Here is an 18266-nt window from a genome sequence, read left to right on the forward strand (position 1 = left end):
TTTTAACATGGCAGCAGTGATGGGCAAGTCATTAACATAGAGCTGGGAAATGTGTAAATATAATGTAATGTGATAATGTGATATGAGATTTTGGTTATAGTAATATAGCTTCCTGATCTTAAAGGTTGCATTTCGGAAAACATTGAATTGTGTTAGCTGAAAGAAATGAACAATGAATGCCTCTTCCTGCTTGGTCGTCATATCCACATTTACTAACCATTCCTCAAAACATTTCTTGTGTAAGTATCTGAACGCACCAATAGCTAATGTTAATCCCCAGGGCCTAAGAGTTCAAAACTTTTAATCCCTATCCGAGTAGATCAGATTTGGATTTGATCATAGAATTATGTCAGCAAACATTATATCAATAAGAAATATAGGTTTGATTAATCAAATAATCAAAAAAATGTTTAAGATCCCAAATCCAAATCTGATCCACTTAGATAGGGATTAAAAGTTTCGAGCGCTGAATATCATCTCGTTATCGATGTATTATAGAGGTATTCGTAGATTTCTTTTGATCTTGTCAATACCACCCAGCCCTATGTTAACAGGCACACCACACAGCCATTTGCCGTAATCAGAGTGGGAGAGCTGAGGGGAAACTGGCAGGAAGTATTAAAATATAATCAATAATGTCTTATGATTAGTATAATCAAGATGTATTTGTGTAGCAAGTTTCAATACACTTCAATACAAAGTGCTTTACAGATAATAAAAAGATGAAAAATGAAGGCCAGTGAGATAAGATGAACAATGTAATAAATAACGGATGAATGCTTCTATCAGGAGAAATTAAACATTAGCTACGGTTTATAGTAATGGCATTTTGTAACTTTTGTAAATGATGGTGCATTGCTGTTCGTTTGAACACTGGCCTTTTTTTAAGGCTTTCCATTTGAAAACGATTTATCCAACATTTAGAACGTGACAGTCGCTCTGACAAAATGAATGCTGGCATGAAAGTAAAGCATTATGATAGAATAGGAATATTTTTGCTTACAATACAGAATCGTCTGTGTTTTTGATATATCGACTTATGTCTTCCAGATAGGATAAATGTTTTGGATTAAACATTTAATTTTTTACATGGTTACCACTAACTGTAACTCTTGTCTTAAAGTAAACTGTCATATTGAGACTCGTCCCTCAGCCTGTTCCACCTCTACTCCTGTCCCACGCCACAAGAGTGCACTGTCGTTCTGCCAGCGTTTATATGGGCCAGTCACACACATTCAAACTCACACTCTCTTCCTCTCGCTCAGGAATGCCATAATGTCTTCTTGCATAAAATATTGAAAAGTTCCATTGTCTTATTTGGCCAGTGTTGCTCTCCATTTACCTCTTTGTCATCTGCTGAGGATATTAATGAGCTGTGTGCTAACTGTACGGTCTGTGTGGTACAATGCAAGGCCTTTAGCAAAAAGCAAAAAAATAAGTGCATTATTTAAGGACAAAATACCCGTTGTGTCAGCAGCAGTAGCCAGCCTCCCACCCGGGCTCTTTGTTTCCTTGCAGATGATACGTCTGCCGTACACACACACCAACACTGTGGCTGCGGGCTATTGGGGCGATTTTTGATGTATCAGCACTTGGTGTGTGCTCACAGTACCGCTGAGGGTTAGTAGTGTCAGGGAATCCCCAGGTGGCCAGAGCCGGAGGGGCCTGTGATCAGCAGCAGCAGCAGCAGCAGCTGGCCTTGCTGCTGTTTGTCGTCGTCGTCGTCCCCTCCACCCCCCCCGCCCGCCCGTCTCACTCTGCCCCGCTAATGCTAACATTAGCCCCAGCCTCACTGTGCCCTTCATGAGCCCACACAAAGGACACATTGCCGCCATCAGTTCCGACCCTGGCGCTGTCTGCCGAGTCAGAGCCGGGGTCAGGCCGGCCGGTGGTGTTCACACAGGGGGAGAGAGAAGCCAGTTGTTATGTCTATAATCATTAACTGGCTTTTTTCTCCTGGGCTTCCTGCTTCCTCCATGTAAAACAAACAGTCCCTAACGACCCACGCTGCAGCGCCGCAGTAAGCAACACCAAAGACTTCCCTGCACCCCCCACCTCCACAGCCACCACCAGCACCGTCTTCTTAAGCATTTTTTTTTTCTCTCGCTTGTTCTTTTTCTACCTTTTCCTTCCTCTTGTCAGTCACTCCCTAACTGACTCAGTGACGAAGTCTGACCTCACGCCACCCCCCCCCCCCCCTCCCCTTCCCCCTTGCCTTCTCTAACTCGGTGGTTCTCTTTTCCCTTTTTTTTATTTTTACAGCCAATCTGGAGATGAATGAGAGCTCTCGCTGGACTGAGGAAGAAATGGAAACTGCCAAAAAAGGTAATAAAAGCACACCTTTCCTCTGCCTATGAAGTGTAGCTTCTTTGCCGTCGCTCGCTGTTCAAAGTGGTGAAGACGTGTCGAAGGGAAGGGCGACGGCAGTGATATATATTTGGCGGTGCGTTGTTGGAAAGCACCAGCGAGTGTGTGTGTGTAGGCTGCGGCTTCCTGTTAGCAAGGCAGCAGCCACCACGTGCTGTAAAGCACCCTTCTATCTGCCTGTGCGTCCGTCTGTCTGTCTGGCCTTCTCTGTGTGTCTGCGTGCACTGTATTCATTGGCTGGTTGGAGCCCTGCCCTGTCTCTCTGGGTCAAGGCGGCCTGGAGCCTCCAACCCCCACAGCCCTTTTTATCAACCAAGGCTGTAAAAGTCTGTCCCTTATCAGCAAACCTCTCTGACCAGAAGACTCATTAACTTGGCCTGTTTATTGTCTCTGACTGAAGCCAAGCAGCAGAGCTGCGCTCCGCAGGGCCCTTTGTGCCGATGCGCATAGGTGGCCCACATTCTGCCTGTTTGCACTGGCAGACGTTGGCATGCGGTCTACATGTCTTACTCTCAAACTCAGTCAATGATTGAATGACCTTCACTTTCAAAGGTTCCTTTTAGAGAAGAGAGTTCCCTTCAGATCTATTGCATAAATGTTTTTGTTTGGGGATTTAAAATTATAAAGTTACACGATAACTACACTTACTGTATATTGTTTTTGGAGGACCGTTAGAGTTCTCTGTCACTCGGAATCTTGGTGAGAAAGGCATTTTGGAACAGACTATGGGATGATGTGGGGTTTTATTCAGGGATGTAGGCCCTATCTTCCCAGGTCAAAAGGTACTTTGTTGGTATAATTCTTGACCTGCGCATGCATGGAATGAAAGCATCCAGTGCTAGAAGCACCACCTCTGGCGGTCAGGAAGAATACAATAGAATGGCAACTCCAGGTATCTAAATGAGGATGTCTGGGATGTTGAAAGGTTGTGGATTTTTATTATAAAATAAGAACATTACCTTTTTGTGATAATCTTCAAAGATTCTAAACTGTTTATATTTATTTATTTTACATTTGTTTTACAAATGAGGGGCCAATTACATATAATACATAGTACAACCAATATTTCCACAAATGCTACAGATTGCTACAAAACCTGTGATAGCCAGTCATTTTGAGGATAAACAAGAAGTTGAACATTAAATTTAGGTCTGATAATGACTTAACATGCACGTTAAAATCATGCATTTTGTTGCATTTTGTCAACACAGCCAATTTAGTGTAGAGGTGCTCACAAGGTTTAGGTTCCCACTGGACCTGTATCCATCCAAAGTAATGGTGGAGGTGCCTATTTCAAGCATGCATGCTGGAAACCCAAGGAGGTCGAGGGACATTAGCATGTCTATCTAGTTGTGTGTGTGTGTGTGTGTGTGTGTGTGTGTGTGTGTGTGTGTGTGTGTGTGTGTGTGTGTGTGTGTGTGTGTGTGTGTGTGTGTGTGTGTGTGTGTGTGTGTGTTTGTGTGAGACGGTGTGTGTGTGTGTGTGTGTATGTGTTTGTGTTTTGGTGTTGGTTTTGTGATGACTGCGGCTGCTCTGGCTCCAAAACGGCCCCTGTGTAGTAATCCCAGTTAATGTCTTCAACTCCATTCTCCCGCTGTGGGATTAGCGAGGCGCACCATCCCGGGGGGGATTAGCCCAGCAGTCCCCGATGGGAGGGGGGAGGGGGTGGATGGGGGGTGGGGTTGAGGGAGTGTGTGTGTGTGTGGGGGGGGGGGGGGGGGGGGGGGGGGCTTATGTAACCACAACCACCAGCATCACAGGGCCCCCAGCCACAACACTACAGGGTGGAGGAAGGGAGACAGTGAGTGAGAATGGAGGGAAAGGACAGAGGGAGGGATGTGGTCATGCTGTCAAACCACAGGGACACCCACACCTGCCAGAAGGGTGTGTTCTCTTCAGACTGTGTTTGGGACCAGGCCATGTACGATCTGCCATTAACGTCATATGGGGTAGTTAAGGAAGACTCATCTCGCCCAGGAGCCTGACCTGTGTACAGTATGCTGTATGTTAAAAAGATATTTAGATGCTAAACGCTTCTCAATGATGGCATTTATATAGGATCGTTCCAGGCAGATGCCAGGCATTCTTGCATGGCAGCAACCAGGGTCCCCCCTTGGAGGCTGGCACTGGCCCCATTCGCGGATAGATTACCACTATCATTATGACCGGCATCTTAGGCAAGGGGATGGCTGTTGAGCTCTAGACCGCATCCTTCGTATTGTGTGTGTGTGTGTGTGTGTGTGTGTGTGTGTGTGTGTGTGTGTGTGTGTGTGTGTGTGTGTGTGTGTGTGTGTGTGTGTGTGTGTGTGTGTGTGTGTGTGTGTGTGTGTGTGTGTGTGTGTGTGTGTGTGTGTGTGAGAGAGTGATTGAGAGAGATGTGTTGTAAACATAGACTGTGTGATTACACTGCAAAATCCTGAGCCCATTTTTACATTGTCAGAGTCTAATGAACACTCTGGATTTTGCTGTGTGTGTGTGTGTGTGTGTGTGTGTGCGCGCGTTCCTTGGCTGGTGTTTATGTAAGTGCACTAATCTGGTGGGCTTTGCTTGGGTGCAGGCAGCTGGATAATGGCCTCCTCTCTGCTCTACTGGAAGTGCCCATTTAGAGGAGCAGCAGGTAGTGAGAGACTGCATCAGACCCTTGTTTTTTCTTTCACCCTGTCACTCATCGTCAGATCTCTCTGCACCCTCCTCTCTCTATTTCCATGTCTTTATATCTCTTCCTCTATCTCTTTCTCTCTCTGTGTGCCTCTGTTTACCCCCCCCCCCCTCTCTCTCTCTCTCTCTCTCTCTCTCTCTCTCTCTCTCTCTCTCACTAGCTCGCTCGCTCTTTCTCTCTCTCTGTATTCTCACTCTTTCTCTCTGAGATGGGAGGAGATGGCACAGGCCCAGATTGGCAAGAGCTGTGGAAGATTTGGCAAGCATCTCTTTTTTTTTCTTCCCCCACTCGCTTTCTCTCGCTCTCTATCTCTTTCTCCCTCTCTCTCTATCTCTTTTTCTCTCTCTCTCTCTCTGTCTCTCCCTCACTGTGTTGTTATAGACTGGAGAGAGGTCACATTCAAGATGAAAAGCAGGTCATTCAGGAAAAATGTGAAAAGCCTTTATGCTTTCTCATGGTATCAACATCAACTCTCTCACTCTCTCTTTTCCCTTCTCTTCTCTCCTTCTCTCCTTTCTTTCTCTCTCTGTCTCTCATTGTCTTCATAGTTCTGCTCTGCTCTCTCTGTCCTGTCTGTCCTCTCTTGCTCTCTTTCTACATAGCTTGCTCGCTCGCACTTTCTCGCTCTCAGACACTCTCTCTTCTCTGTTTACCCTCAGACTGGTTGAGTGTGTGTTTGCATTTCTGTGTGTGTGTGTGTGTGTGTGTGTGTGTGTGTGTGTGTGTGTGTGTGTGTGTGTGTGTGTGTGTGTGTGTGTGTGTGTGTGTGTGTGTGTGTGTGTGTGTGTGTGTGTGTGTGTGTGTGTGTGTGTGTGTGTGTGTGAGTGAGTGTGTGTGTGTGTACTAGAGTATTAGCAAGAGAGACAGAAAGGGAGAGAGAAAGGGGTTGAGTGAGTGTGAGCTCACTCATGCGTTTGTGCGTGCGCGTGTAAGTGTGTGCGTTTGAGTGTGTGCGTGCGTTGCGTGTTTGTGTGTGCAGAGCTCTTGCCTGCTGGCAGAGTGAAGCAGGGGGAGGGACGGACTGGCGAACGGAGGGAGGGAGGGAGGGAGGAAAAGGGAGGGAGAGAGAGATAGAGGAGAGATCAGATGAGGGGAGAGCGAGGCTGAGCACGTAGCTCCGCCCATACAGTCCCACTTTCCTGTGAAAGTCTTCCCAGACAACCGCCATTGGGGAGAGAGAGACACAGCAGAGAGGAACGCACGAAAGCCCTCGCACAGACACACACACACACACATACACACAGAGAGAGACAGACTGAAAAGAGGGAGTGAGTAGGGGTGTAAAGGAGGGGAAAGGTCAGGAGCATGCGCTTTATGGAACATGTCAACCTGACACCGGCTCAAGTATCAGGCCAGGAGGAAGGAGGAGGGGGCGCCGGGGCCAAGCTGTTTTCTTCTCCTGTGCTCTGGATCAGAAGGACCGTCCCGGAGAGCCTTCCCTCGCTTCGCTCTCTCCAGAGATCACACAGCCTGATAGCGTGATCCACAGCGGGGTGGGGGTGGGGTGGTGGTGGAGGGGGAGCAGCCAGGGACGACGGGCACGTCACCAAACCTGCAAACGGCCACTCTTCCACTCCTCGGCAGGTGTCGATTGGACCACCCGGTGGGAGGGGCTAATGGAAATACAGAGCCCCGGTTGGGTGCCGACAACGCCGCCTACTTCAGCGTGGAAGGCGGCCGATTGGATGATTGCTGTGTGAGGTGTGTTGCTTTAGGAGCCGCGGCCAGTCATAGTCGGAGCTGCTTGGGGATTGTTGTTGTCGTGCGCCCGTTCAGCTGAACGGGCTGGATATTACTGGAAAGTCTTAACCAAAGTGACCCTTGACTCTCAGTGTTGCTGCCCGAGGTTCACTGAGTGCAGCTACTCGGGTGCATCTGTACATGCTTGTTTGGATGACTGAAGACGGATTTATACTTATACTGCACACCGGTGTCGCGCCCTGAAAATAGCTAATCTACAAGCTCAACACATGTGCAAAAAAGTATATCAAGCCCTTAACTGCTTGTATTTACTGTGTGCATACTGTCCGCATCTGTAAGAAGTGTGTGTGTCGAGATATATGTGTGTGTGTGTGTGTGTGTGTGTGTGTGTGTGTGTGTGTGTGTGCCACTGCCTTCATCTATGTGTGTGTGCCACTGCCTCAATCTGTGTGTGTGCGTGTGCTTGTGCGTGTGTGTGTTATGACACACAGGAGGGTGTCTGGATGTCTGATGTGCTGTGGAGCTGTCTCTCTCCTGCCCCCCTTGGGAGAAGGCTGTAAAAGGTTAATAGGTGTCGATCACGTGTCTCCCACTCCTCGGGCCAACCAGTCCTCTTTTATTCTTCTCTCTCTATCTTTCGCTCTCTCTCAGAGAGGCCATGCCTCGCCTTCCATCGCTGCGATTAATATTTCAGCTTGAACACCCGCTCTACTTTTAACACTTGACAGGTTGTAGGTGTGTGTAGTGGCTTTTAGAAAGCAGACAGCTCAGACTTGGAGATTACCGTTGCTTGTAGTGCTTCTCTTCTCCTGGCATTGATATCTCCTCTGCACGGTATCCGACGCTCACTCGTCTTCCCACATTTGATAGCTGACTTTGGATTTTTTTTTTCTTTTGGCTTTTTTGGCAGGAGTTCTCCTTTTATCAGTAGGCGTGTGACGGAGGTGGTGTTTGACTTGTGGTGGGTGTAGAGATAGAGGGACCGAATAAAGACAGAGATGGATTGTACTGAATTAGTGTGCTAATAAATTATGTACACACACACATGTTTCCTGATATCGACTAATGACTGCATAAATGTCATAAACAAAATTAGCTGTTCATGTGCCTGCCTGTTGTATACCTGTAGGCATGAATAAACATGGAATGTTATTATGAAAGCAGATGTTGCACAGGCAATGAAACCCAGCTTTGAGTTGAGTAGTTGTTTAGATGCCTGGCTAATATTTACACAAACCCAGCTATCATATTTTGGCCCCAAAATTGTATTTGAGTTCTTCCCGGCTTCTGGAAATGGCACACGTGCCAACTCTTACAACAGGATTGTGCAACAGCATCCCAGATAGCGTGGCACTCTAAACGAGGCGATAGTAAACCGCTGTCTTCTCTTCCAGCTTGCTAGTGGTGGTGAGCTCATCCCACTGGCTTCAGTATGTGACACGATGCAGCGACCTCTGAACCTGTTTCAGGAGGTGTTGGCTCGATGCCCATTTGATAAAGGCCCCCCCCACTCCCCGGAGACTCTGTCCCACTGCCAGGCAGGCACAGGAAAGGGAGTGGGTGGCGTAAGCTAAGCTCCTTACATCTCACACTGTTAATGAGCTGCCCTTAGCTGACTGTAGGCTCTGGGGAAACACTGCAAGGACCTTCTACTCTTTCGCTCTCTCTCTCTCTCTCTCTCTCTCTTCCAATTTCTCTCACTCACTCACTCACTCATTCACTCACTCACTCACTCACTCACTCACTCACTCACTCACTCACTCACTCACTCACTCACTCACTCACTCACTCACTCACTCAGACAGACCACACTTGCTCCTCTCTTGTCTCTTTATCCTTTGACACCCTCGGAGTTCTGTGTGTGCACGTGTGTGTGTGCGTGTGCGCATTTGCGTGTAGTGCAGCCCATATGACAGGTTGATGTATCACAGTCCAGGCTCAGCAGGGCCTCCAGACTCTTGTGTAAGTCTCCATCATGTGGTTGACTGGTTAGAAACTGGGTCACATCAAAGTCGGACAAAGGGGGTGACACACAGTGACCCCAGCGGAGAGGAGGTAGTGATGTCATCCGTTGAATTGACAGTCTCTCCCTGCCGACTTCTTTCTTTCTTTTTCTTTCTTTCTTTGTCTCTCTGTCTCTGTTCTCTGCATCTTTCTCTCTCTCTGCCTCTAAGCCTCCCTCTCTGCTTAGGAAGCACATGGCAGTAAGCCATGCTGCTGCTGTGAGATGTGTAGCCACAATGCATGTGCAATTGAAGGAAAACTCCAGATCTACGGAACTCCACTCCTCAACAGCTGTTTAGGGACAGATGGTGGTTGCTCTTGATCGCCCTGTAACACATAGATAATACTGCTGCTCGGTGTTTTTTTACACATAATATTATAAATTAACCGATGTTTGATGTAGATGAATTCCCATTTTTGTATTCAAATATTTCCAGAAGAATGTGGAAGAACCTGTGTTCCTTGATCCCTTTCTTTTACTTTTCTCCAGTAAACCAGCATAAATGTGACGGTCCAAATGATTCGCTATCGATGGTTGTGGATGTATAGGCAAAGGACAGCTGTTTTTCATGTCTGTGTGTGCCTGTGTGTCTCGCATATTAATCCCTCTGTCCATCTGCTTTCTTTCCAGGCCTTCTTCAGTATGGTAGGAATTGGTCCTCCATTGCCAAGATGGTGGGCTCTAAAACTGTGTCCCAGTGCAAGAACTTCTACTTTAACTACAAGAAGAGACAGAAACTGGATGAGATTCTGCAGCAGCATAAAATGAAATCGGTAAGCGGTCGTGGGGGATCCACCTCCTTTAGCACACATTTGTGCCAATACACTTTTAGAATTTGTTCTTTTTATTAAAATAGAACATTCCTGTGAGGCTTGTGAAATGCAGATGATTCCTAAAGCAATCTGGGACCTATCCTATGCACGCTCTGGCTTTCTCCCTCTGACAAAGTGAGCGCTTGACGGTGTGCGCGAACGATGCATTTAGTGTCTGTTGGTTTTGACCCAGGAGAAAGAGCGCAAGGCCCGCCGTAAAGGCAAAGCCCTGCAGAACGAGGAGGCAAGCGCCCCATCAGCAGCCGAGGAGGAGGAGATGGAGGGCTCCGGGGTCAGTGGCAACGAGGAGGAGGCTCCTGAGGATGGAGACGGTAGGCACTGCACATTACGCATTTATGACTGATTTTAGCGTAGCATGCAATGTATTTTTCCCTATTTCCTATTTGTGTACTTACTTATTTGTAGAAAATGTTACGTTACCGTGGTTTCAAAGCAACATATTATAAATGAGAAGAGGACTGGTCCTTTATTCAACATTTGAACTTGCTTAGAGTACTAGAGTGCCGCAGATAAAAAGAGATGTGATTCAACATTTACTACAGAATCAAAGCTGTGCCTCTCGCTGTAGAGAGGTCAACTGTATGAACATAATGGATAGTGGTTTTCTCTCAAGGCCCTGTTAGTATCTCCTACTTCCGTCTGGCTTAGTAACACAGCGTGGCTCTTTAAATGCCTCAGTGTTTGCCTTGTAGAAATCATGTTCCATAATGGCCAAACATAATAGGAACCTTGAGAATCCCTGCTGTAGTTTGTCGGTCTGATGTACGCAGTACAAGTCTCAATCACCACAATAGAGCGCTGAAGCCCTGGGGTAATTTTGTCCATCATCCGAATTGGTTTTGTGTTCTTCCTCCATGTACAATGAAACCTGATTAGGTGGAAAGTGACGCTGTGAAAAATCTTGTTTTGGTAGAAAGAGGCCCTGGAGATGAGGTTGTAGTGAATGATGGCAAGATGGAGTGTAACATGATTTACAGCAGGGGTTCTCAAAGTGGGGTCCAGGGCCCCCCACGGGTCCTTAGGGGGGAGGGGGGTTCCTGGGTTGAGCCCAGCAAAAATTAGTTAATATACCATAAAAATCAGTTGAACCATTTTAAATCTATGTACATCAATCAAGCTATCTGAAGCATTGAGATGCGTTGTGAGCTTGTCGATCTGCTGTTTTCAAAAAAATCTTGACAATTATTTTAAAGTTTGGAATATTCACCAATACAAATCTTGTATTGGGGTCTATTTCTGATGGGGGTCCGCAGTCAAAAATACTGACATGAAAAAGTTTGAGAACCACTGATTTACAGGTATGTGCCCGGGACTTCTTATCTGATCTTTCTTTGTGCTTCCCCTTTGTCTTCGGAACCTGCCAGGTGGAGCCAACAACAGCTCAGACACCGAGAGCCTCCCATCTCCTCGCTCCTCCGATGACAGCAAGGCTAAAGAGGAGGGCACCGGAGGCCGAGCCAAGGCTGGCTCCAACAACGGCGGGGACAAGGAGGCCGCCGGCTCGGACTCGAGCCAGGGAGGGGAGGAAAAGCCCCCGGGAGGCCAGGGAGAAGATGGGGAAAAGGCCATTAAACAGGAGGTGAAAACCGAGGCTGGGGAGGCCAGCAGGGACTTGCAGCAGAAGCAACCGCCCAGCGACACCACTGACAAGAAACCTCCCACCCTGGAGACGGAGGAGATCAAGAGCTCCACCAAGGTCTCCAAGAGAGACCATGGGGCCAAGACGGGGTCCCACGGGGACAGTGACTCTAGCGCCACCTGCAGTGCTGATGAGGCGGAAGAGCAGGACAGTACGGAAAAAAATAGGTGAGAGGCTGCAGGTGACTGCAGTGATGGACTTGGTTATATTTTCTGGAGCTGCGACCACGCAGCTAGCATGTGCCTCTCAGCTTGTTGGTCTGTCTGTCCAAAATGGTATTGTTCAACCGCATTTGACTTTTTAATTATTTATTTGTAATTTTTAAGTGAAGAATCACAATTTCCTTTCATTTCTAATGGAAAATAGGTGGTCTCCTTGCCTTTGTGTGTGTGTGTGTGTGTGTGTGTGTGTGTGTGTGTGTGTGCTCAATTCACTGGTCTTTTACGAGGGCTTATGTGTTGAGAAATAGGGTTCTTCAGCAGCTGGCTGTCTCTGGTCTGTCTTGATGACCACATCAGCGCGTATCAGTGAACAAAGCCGCGGAGCGTTTTGGAGTGTTATTAGTTGCCTAGCTACAGTGTACAGTAGTGAAACCATATTTGGCAAGCCACTTGTGTGTGTGTGCGTGCTGCAAGCCACTCCTCGTCCTCACTCTCTATCAGCCAGAGCCTGTACTGTACTGTTTGTGCCGTGCTGTTTTGTGTGTACGAGTGTGCGCACGTTGATAATGTGTGTCTTGAATGCAGACACGAGGTGTGTGTTAAAAGAGCAGGGCTTCAGGCTGATTATTCCCCATGTGTTTGTTGGGTATTTGTTCAGTTCTTTCCATGACAGCAGACTGCATGTATTGGCAGCACAGAGGGAAACGTTGCTCTGTGTGCCAAAGCAAACAAAGGCAGTGAGTGTGTGCATGTCTGTGTGTCTGTCCGTCAGTCAGTCAGTCAGTCTGTGTGTGTGTGTGTGTGTGTGTGTGTGTGTGTGTGTGTGTGTGTGTGTGTGTGTGTGTGTGTGTGTGTGTGTGTGTGTGTGTGTGTGTGTGTGTGTGTGTGTGTAAGTAAGTAAGTAATTGTTTGCTGCGTCTGTCACTGTGCAGTACAAAGGGATGTGATTTTCTTTTCTTTCTTTTCTTCCTGTTTTGTTATCAGCATTCCAGACTTTCTGGAAACACGACTCCGTCCCATTCATTTCTAAGGACGACTCTTGCTTTTCCTCCTTATTTCCTGCTTTCCATGCCATCCTGCTCATCTCCCTGAGTAGCGTGCGTGCGTGCGTGCGTGTGATGTAGGATGGAAACAAAAGAAAAAACCTGAAAAGAAAATCTTCTCACTTTGTGTTGGCCATGTTATATTGTCATTATATGACACCTAAGGAGCGTTGTTCGCTCGGACTTGAAGCCCTCCTTAGGTGTGATATAATGACAATATGCCATGGAATATAGCTGGTATGAGTTATTGTGTATTATAAAATGGTTACTAAATAAGGCAATATGAAAACAATGTGCAAACCATAGACATATCCCAATTAAAACATCCATCCATCCATCTTCAAACGCTTGAAACCAACTAACCAATTTAAACAGTTTTGAATAATTGAATAACAAGAATTATTTCTACTAGAAAGCAGTCCACAGCTGCCTGCACCAACAAGGTGGTTGCTATGCCAATGTTAAGACCTTTCTGGAAGTTCGTCAGTCTCATTTTATTGTGCATGTTGTGCTTTGCCGTTTCTGATTATCGGCATAGAAATCTGACAAAATGGCATTAAACCACACCTAAAACAATACCTTGTTCTTGACACCAGTCATCATAACGGTATAGCCCATAACCGTGTTCGCTTCATCAATCCCATTTTTCTGCAGCTTTGCATGTCGTCCTTTTAAGGTGGACATTTCCCTGGAGACGTTGCTCTATCCATTTTTTGGCCTCTATGGAGGTCAAAGTCCACCTGAATTGATTTTTTTCAGTTAGGAGCCACTTACCTGTACAAAGGCATTAGATTTCATAGCCATGGTATGATTATTATACCACACCTACTGTATCAACCATTCAGCATGATTTGACCAACCCATTTGAGAAAAGTATATATATATATATATATATATGTCAAGTATAATCTCAAGAGTTGAGTCTAAACAAAAAAGACGAACTATTTGTGCTGATCTTTCTCTCTCTATCTCTGGCTCTTTGTGTTCAGAATTACATCTCCCCGGCCCAGCCTGTTGAACTACAGTCACGATGGGGTCATCTCCTCACCAGTTCAGAAGCCATTGGACCTGAAGCAGCTCAAACAGAGAGCTGCTGCCATCCCACCTATTGTGAGTCATCCCTCTCGACGTGTGTGTGTGTGTGTGTGTGTGTGTGTGTGTGTGTGTGTGTGTGTGTGTGTGTGTGTGTGTGTGTGTGTGTGTGTGTGTGTGTGTGTGTGTGTGTGTGTGTGTGTGTGTGTGTGTGTGTGTGTGTGTGTGTGTGTGTGTGTGTGTGTGTGTGTGTGTGTGTGTGTGTTTAGTTATTTATATTTCATTTTTGTCTTTGTGGCTCTGTGGAGGGTGTGGCCCAAAAAGCATCTCCTTGGAAAGCAACTGTGACCCAGGTGGCAGAGGACAGACAGACAGACAGACAGACAGACAGACCCCCCACACACACACACACACACACACACACACACACACACACACACACACACACACACACACACACACACACACACACACACACACACACACACACACACACACACACAGGCAGGGAGAGCACAAGAGCCTCATCTCCTCTGCTCTGCTCTCAGAGATAACAGTATAGTAGCTGAAATCGTTAAGTCATATTTGTATGAGATAAGCAAGGCCAGATGGAGAAGCACATTGACTTGTAGAGAAAAGAAACAAGATGCAGCACATAAAGAGGAGATTAAAGCACACAGAAGAAAGAAAGGACGGTTCTAAGCTATTGCTGTTATCAGATAGTGTGGGCCGGCCAAATGTTTGGCAGGTAAGCGTACGCCTGAGTGTGTTCATTGTATATTCCACAATTTACTATTGTATACTATTGTATAGTCCACAATTGATATGACCTTTCTCGCTCTCTCTCTATACCGTACATATGTCTATCTGTCTCTCTCACTCTCTGTGTGAATAGATGCCAGATGCGTCTGTGCAGGGTGGTCAGCGAATTGGCGGTGGTAAGGTGATGCTGCCCCCCCACGCCCTCGCTCTTTACCAGCAGCAGATCACCATGGCTCACGGAGAGTCCTCTCAGGAAGCCAAACAGCAGCAGCAGCAGCAGCAGCAGCAGCAGTCACTCCCTGGCCAGCCCGTCAAGCAACAGCCTTACCCAGCACAGACAGACCGGGACAGGGAGGCCCTCCTCAGCAGCAGCCCCCGGATCCGCCCACGCAGCCCTTCCTCCGGGGACAAGGATGGTACGCACTCTGAGAGACAGATAGAGAGGCAGAGAACTGACCATCCTGACCTCAATCCGTGACATTTTTAGCCAGTCCTTGTAGTTTTCCCATTTAGGACCTCTAAAAGGACGGTTAGATGCTTGCCGAACTGACTGCTAGATTAGACAAATTGGCTAGCGACGGTATTTGGCTGGTGGTTGGCTGGTACTAATTTCCCATCCTGACTTCCTGTCCCTCTGCTCTCTTAACTCCAAACCCCCCACCCACCCCCCCTCCCCCACCTCCACTCTTGACTTTAGCCTCTTCCCTGCCATGATCCTGTCTCCCTGCCATCTCTCTGTAGAGGCCATATTAGTGCATAATGTATCTGTGCAAAAAGATGGATTACATGCACCTCCCTTTTGCAAGGCTGCATGGTGCAAAGGGACCTTCAGTCCTGAGATGTTGTTAAACCAACATTTGCATTGAAAACGTAATACAGGTTACACCCTGCGGGTAATGCATGTCCATGACAGTCCTGCATGGGATGCAGTATTAGTAGAGTTTGATCCAGTTTTACTTAGTTAGGCCACATGCTTTAACCTTGAGCCTGTGTACTCTAGTGTAGAGGGGATTAAAGCATTTTCTGGGACACTCTTAACAGAGGGAACTGATGAATGATCCGGTATTGCTATTGACCCAGAAGGGAATATAGTCCAGGGCAGTCCACTTTCAGCAGGCTATACACAACTGTGAATAAACAGACCGTGCATCATACGGAAGGAGTTGTGGCCACAGTCCCAGCTGGACAACAATCATTTATTACCATCAGCTTTTACAGTGACTACAGACACTTGTCATTTGTTACCAGATCAATAGTTTTAGTCCATGGCTACATATATATGGGTATTTTTCTAAACAGATATATTTTTCTTACCTCCGTTTTAAAGAAAGAAAATCCTGTCCACACAACCTTAGTTTTAAAAACAAGCTCCGTATAAGTAAACACAAATGAATTTAGAACAGACGCACATTCCTTATCGGCAACAGTTCAGGACCCCCCAGTTTGATAAATAGCTAGTTCTCCGAAGATTTTGAATTTTAGTTTTTCATTTCATATGAAAGCAGATTCATAGCAAAATAATTAGATATTGCTTAATTAGATTGACCCACCAGTTGAAAATCAGTCTGACTGTAAAATGCAAATAATAATAAATCCCTCTAGAACGGATTTGTTTTAATCGTTATTTCGTGGTTAATAATTCTTTCCTTGGCATAGCATGGTCAAAAAGAGTAATGGTTCCTTTCAAAACTATAAGGTATCGAACATGGATATTACCACGTTGTCTACAAGTAAGTTAGCATGTTGCTATTTGTTGGTCTGGAGTTATAAGATTTTTTTCCCTTTGTGTATTTATTTCATATTTACATGTAAAGTTATGCTCTGACATATATTTCAACCATAGTCTAGTATTTCTGGATTATTACTTTGCCATTAGTCTCACGAGCCAGACTGTTGCCTTCCGTCATACAGTCTGGAGAACGGAAGCGCTGAAAATGATCCGGGGGTTTGCTCGCCAGAAAAGTAGTGCAGTTGATGCAACAATGCTACGTTTTAAACTTGGAATTAATCCTAACAGTGCTAACCACACATAAACAACCCGATATATATCCTTTATTATTGTTGTTTCCAGGCATATGCTCATTACAAAAAGCAACAGGAAATGGATTAAAATCTTCACTTTAGAATGCGTATAGAAACCCAAAAGAAAAGCGCTGTTTGTGTGTGGATACTAGTGTGGACAGGGTCTTAGATGGAAACAAACCATTACTTAACCACAGTGGCTTCCAAAATGTTTCGTACAGTACCAGCCACAGCCAAAATCTACCAGCCTTTGGATGGTGGGTGGCGCTAATTTCACACTGTGCGTTAGATTTAGCGGAGCATGTGAGTGAGTGTGTGTGTGTAAGAGAGAGAAATCCTGTGAATTATGTGACAAGCTGTGGTGTGTCTGTGTCCCTGCAGAGCTGGAAGGCAACGAGAAGTGGTTACAAACTCTTCTTCATGGAATACGTAGGTTCACCCCCCCTCGTCTCCCCCCTTCCTTCTCTTCCTACCTGCTCCCTCCCACACCTATCCCCCCACCCACCCACCCACCCATCCCCTTTCACCACACTGCAGCTCAAACACATCCTGAGCTGGGGTTTTGTTTTTTACGGCGTGTACTGATTCACTAAACAGTGGGCTGGTGTGCGTGTGTTTTCTTAACATCATTGGTGATGTCATGCGGGCTGTGGTGTAGTGTGGCTGACGGTGGTGCAGATGCTGCCTGGCTGCGCACCTTGCCCATGATGATGATGATGAGGATGATGATGGTGATGATGACAGTTGCTAGCAGTAGCTAAGGGGTTGCCTTCTGCTTCAGTTGCATGCCTAGCTGAGGGCTGTCGCTTCGTTCCTGACTCTGTGTGTGTGTGTATGTGTGCGTGTGTATGTGTGTGTGCTTGTGTGTGCGCGTGTGTGCGTGTGTATGTGTGTGTGCGTGTGCTTGCTTTGTACCAGACAAGTCCAGGGCCTTCTCCCCCCATGGCGAAGGCAAGAAGCAGGCGTTGGGCCCAGACGACCCGAGGGCGTCTAACCTGAGTCGACCGGTACTCTCCCCATATCCGATGTCCCCCCGAGACGTGGCCAAGATCAGCCATGACCAGCACCTCCTGCACTACAACTCTTGTGAGTTCTCCCTCCACGGATTCTCCCTGTACTGTACTGTACTGTCCAGAAGTTATACTCCTTCCACATCACACGTTTCAAAGTGAAATTGAAGCTTGACAGGATAAAGTAAAATTGGAAGTGATGGAATAAAAACACTAGCAGACTGGAACACTATAAAATTTAACCCATTAAGACCGGGAACGCATATGTGTCGCTTTTAGATTTCTTTAGGCTATTCAAAAATAGCAGATATACAAGCTCATGCCGCGCTACGAGCTTGTAGATCTGCTGTTTTTGTAAAATCGTGATTTTTTTTTGCAAATCTTTGAATATGTGTATATTTTTTAAAGCGTTAGGATTTAGAAAACATTTTTTTAATTGGCCTCAGGTCTTAATGGGTTAAGCTGATATGTGATCGTTGTGGGGTTCTCTTTCCTGATTGGAGAAAAATTGGCATGCTGACCTGAACATTTATTTTGTGATTACTAAAAAGAGATTGGAGAGATTGGGAGACCCTCAAAAAAACACTCAGTAATATACAGAATAGTGTAATATACAGTATATTACACTACAGTATGTATACAATATGTATCTCGTCTAAACTCCGCTATATGTTTACCAGCGTTCCAGCAGGCGGGTCACCAAGCGCCCCCTGGACTGCAGCAGGATGGTGGCAGGTTGGCAGCGGTAAGACCCAGCCACATACCAGACCCACCACCTCTCATCTCCTCCACGAAGCCAGGGGGCTCCATCACACAGGTATTGAATGATTTCCAACCAACCACCCACAAGTGCCCCCCCCCCCTAACTTCTAAACCAGTGGTTCTCAAAGTGGGATTTTTAGGTAGGGGCGTCCCCAGCAAAATGAGGAACAGTCTAACCACTTTATAGTTAGGCTATTAAAAGTAGCCCATCTACATGCTCACAATGCATCACGACGCGTTGCGATTGGCTATTGTCTGGGAAAAAAATAC

At 46.4% G+C, this 18266-nt stretch overlaps 1 protein-coding gene across 12 annotated transcripts in view; it reads left to right on the top strand.

Annotated features, from left to right (window-relative positions):
* Positions 1-18266, top strand: part of ncor2 (nuclear receptor corepressor 2) — a 153985-nt gene that overhangs the window by 102575 nt on the left and 33144 nt on the right. For 5 of the 12 annotated variants that reach the window (XM_084054776.1, XM_084054772.1, XM_084054768.1 and 2 more), the window contains 9 exons: positions 2263-2325; positions 9363-9505; positions 9738-9876; positions 10930-11371; positions 13398-13518; positions 14336-14618; positions 16606-16653; positions 17143-17310; positions 17915-18051. In XM_084054776.1, the coding sequence (XP_083910902.1) occupies positions 2263-2325; positions 9363-9505; positions 9738-9876; positions 10930-11371; positions 13398-13518; positions 14336-14618; positions 16606-16653; positions 17143-17310; positions 17915-18051 (1544 nt within the window). Of the gene's footprint in view, positions 24-2262; positions 2326-9362; positions 9506-9737; positions 9877-10929; positions 11372-13397; positions 13538-14335; positions 14619-16605; positions 16654-17142; positions 17311-17914; positions 18052-18266 lie in introns of all 12 variants that reach the window. The other 7 variants (XM_084054771.1, XM_084054773.1, XM_084054775.1 and 4 more) reach the window with 4 other exon arrangements.

This window comes from Gymnoscopelus microlampas (genome assembly GCF_963454915.1).
Source record: "Gymnoscopelus microlampas genome assembly, chromosome: 4".
Lineage (NCBI taxonomy): Eukaryota > Metazoa > Chordata > Actinopteri > Myctophiformes > Myctophidae > Gymnoscopelus > Gymnoscopelus microlampas.